We start from the raw sequence: 2,278 nt of genomic DNA, 5'->3' as shown, positions 1-2,278 counted from the left end.
TTGGCCATATAGTAAACCCCCCCCCCCAAAAAAAAAAAAGCATGCAAAATAGCTAGCTTATCTACTTGTCTTCTGTTAAGCTGTGTGGAGATATCTTAAGTCTGAATTGAGCAACGAATCAAACCTTATGCCAGGTAGGAAAGTGGAGAGTTGCTTAACAAAAAGCCTAGACTGTGGGCCCCGTGGTTGCATGGTAGTTAATGTGACTGAATCCCACATGAAAGACTGTACAGTTTGAGTCCTGGATCCGGTGGCTTGAGAAATGCAGGGCCACATGTACGTGTGCCCCCCAAATCACAAAAAATCAGAGAATTGGAAAAAAAAGGAATTTCACCATGGCAATTCTAAGATAGGGGGTATGTTTTCTCACTTTCTCTCTTTTTCTCCCTCCCTCACTTCTGTCTCTCTCCAGCGAGGGTACATGCCCTATAGCAAAATCTTAAGGAATATAAAGAAAGAGACAGTATTTGGAGATACTGAAGCCAGTGATATGACTCTTAATCACTCTGTAAGGCTAAGTATAGAAAGATTTTCGTGCCCTTTATCAACTTGCCTATGTCTTCTGCAGAGATTGAGACAAAAATCTCTTGATTTTAAGTCACGTGTTTGTCCTTTATGAACATCTTTCAAGGTACTTTCAAGCCATGATTTCATTACATGGCGTAGTAATTCTATTTGCAATATAAAATACTGTAGATACTTGTTGATTGCAAGAGTTAATCTTTGCTTCGTTTATGAATTGGAGCTGGGGGGCGGGGGCAGCTGGCAGCGTGGCGGTTAAGGTGGTTGCATCCCAACAGCCCATACTGGCAACGTGTGTGCATGCACCCAAAATCCTGAGAGGAGAAATGAAGCAGAAGGGATTGCAGCATGATCATTCCCCATGGGCTGCGTGTTTTCACTTTTCTTACCCACCCTCTCCCTGCAGCAAGCACACAGACCCTCTGGCAAAAAACTTAAAAAGAAAACAAATTACGTATTGGAACTAAAGATAGTTGGTTTTCTGATGTTTTCACAGCCCTTCTGTCACAGTGGATGATCTGAAGAATCTTTTCATAGAAGCTGGATGTTCTGTGAAGGCTTTTAAATTCTTTCAGTAAGTTTTTGCTTTCAAGTAATACAATAACATTATTTAATATAGTATGTAGATTTTTTAAAAGATTATTGATTGAAGTATTCTTGGGGAGTGGGAGGAGTTTGAAACAAAATTCCTTCTAAATAATGTGTCTTAACACCATTTTCAGGAAAGATCGCAAAATGGCACTCATCCAGCTGGGATCTGTGGAAGAAGCGATCCAGGCTCTCATTGAGCTTCATAACCATGACCTTGGAGAGAATCACCACCTCAGAGTTTCTTTCTCTAAATCTACAATCTGACTTTTCTGTGAAATTTTCTTCTAAAATTGGACCATGATTTCAGTAAAACGTTCAGACATAGACTGAAATAGTTCAAGACCACTTTTCTGCCTCTTTCACACAAATTTCTTTGATATTCAAGTGTATTTACAAAATCAAGGGATGTTCTTTTATTTTAGTTTTTTTCATTTTTCTCCCCCTTGCAGTATGTGATCAAAGGTTTGTTTTTCCTTTGTACTGTGGTTTCTTTGACAATAACCTTCAGGAAAAAATTGTTTTCAATAATTTGATTCCCTATATAAATTAGATTTCAAGAGGGTAAGCTTCCTTTTAGTTAGAGTCCAAATCAGCCTTATACAACATTTCTAAACTCCTCTGTACTTGGAAAAATTTTTAAAATATGGACTTCTCAATTCCTTTATTATTATATATAAATGATGACCAAGTAGGGAATTCCTGTAGGAAATTATGTTCACTTATAAATCAGTTCAAATATTTGCCATATATTGATTGTTAATATACATAAGTACACTGAGTTGTATTGGAAGCAGATTTACAAACTGCATGGTTTTTTTTCATTGATTTCTTTATATGGTTTGACAGATTTTTTAAAAGTTATTTTTGGTAAGGTCTTCTTTTAGAAAAATATTAATCTCAAGGGTTTTTTGTACCACTATAATCTCTAATACTTATTCAGAATTACTGTGTATTTACTTAATTTCTTATTACGTGCCTTATTATGTGCTTAAGATACAATAGGTTAGAGTTATCTAAATATCTTGAAAAGTATATTGTGGGCTTGGTGAGCGTTTTTTGTTCTTTTTTTTTTTTTCCTGTTTTGGTAAGGATTTTGAAGTTTTTCATGGCAATTTTAAGTGATTTTTCAATAAGTAATAGTTTCTATTCAAATTTTTGGTGCTTT

The 2,278-nt window shown here is 35.7% G+C and overlaps 1 protein-coding gene across 1 annotated transcript in view; it reads left to right on the top strand.

Annotated features, from left to right (window-relative positions):
• The window catches only part of PTBP3 (polypyrimidine tract binding protein 3), a 57,271-nt gene extending 55,537 nt beyond the window's left edge, over positions 1-1,734 (top strand). The window contains exons 11-12 of the mRNA XM_014585474.2: positions 1,019-1,096; positions 1,245-1,734. Coding sequence (XP_014440960.1) covers positions 1,019-1,096; positions 1,245-1,377 — 211 coding nt within the window. The 3' untranslated portion in view covers positions 1,378-1,734. The remainder of the gene's footprint in view (positions 1-1,018; positions 1,097-1,244) is intronic.
• Positions 1,735-2,278: the final 544 nt, after the last annotated feature.

The sequence above is a fragment of the Tupaia chinensis genome, unplaced genomic scaffold (assembly GCF_000334495.1).
Source record: "Tupaia chinensis unplaced genomic scaffold, TupChi_1.0 Scaffold000081_1, whole genome shotgun sequence".
Classification (NCBI taxonomy): Eukaryota; Metazoa; Chordata; class Mammalia; order Scandentia; family Tupaiidae; genus Tupaia; species Tupaia belangeri.
Note: the sequence above shows the minus strand (reverse complement) of the source record. Positions and strands in the feature narration are given on the sequence as shown.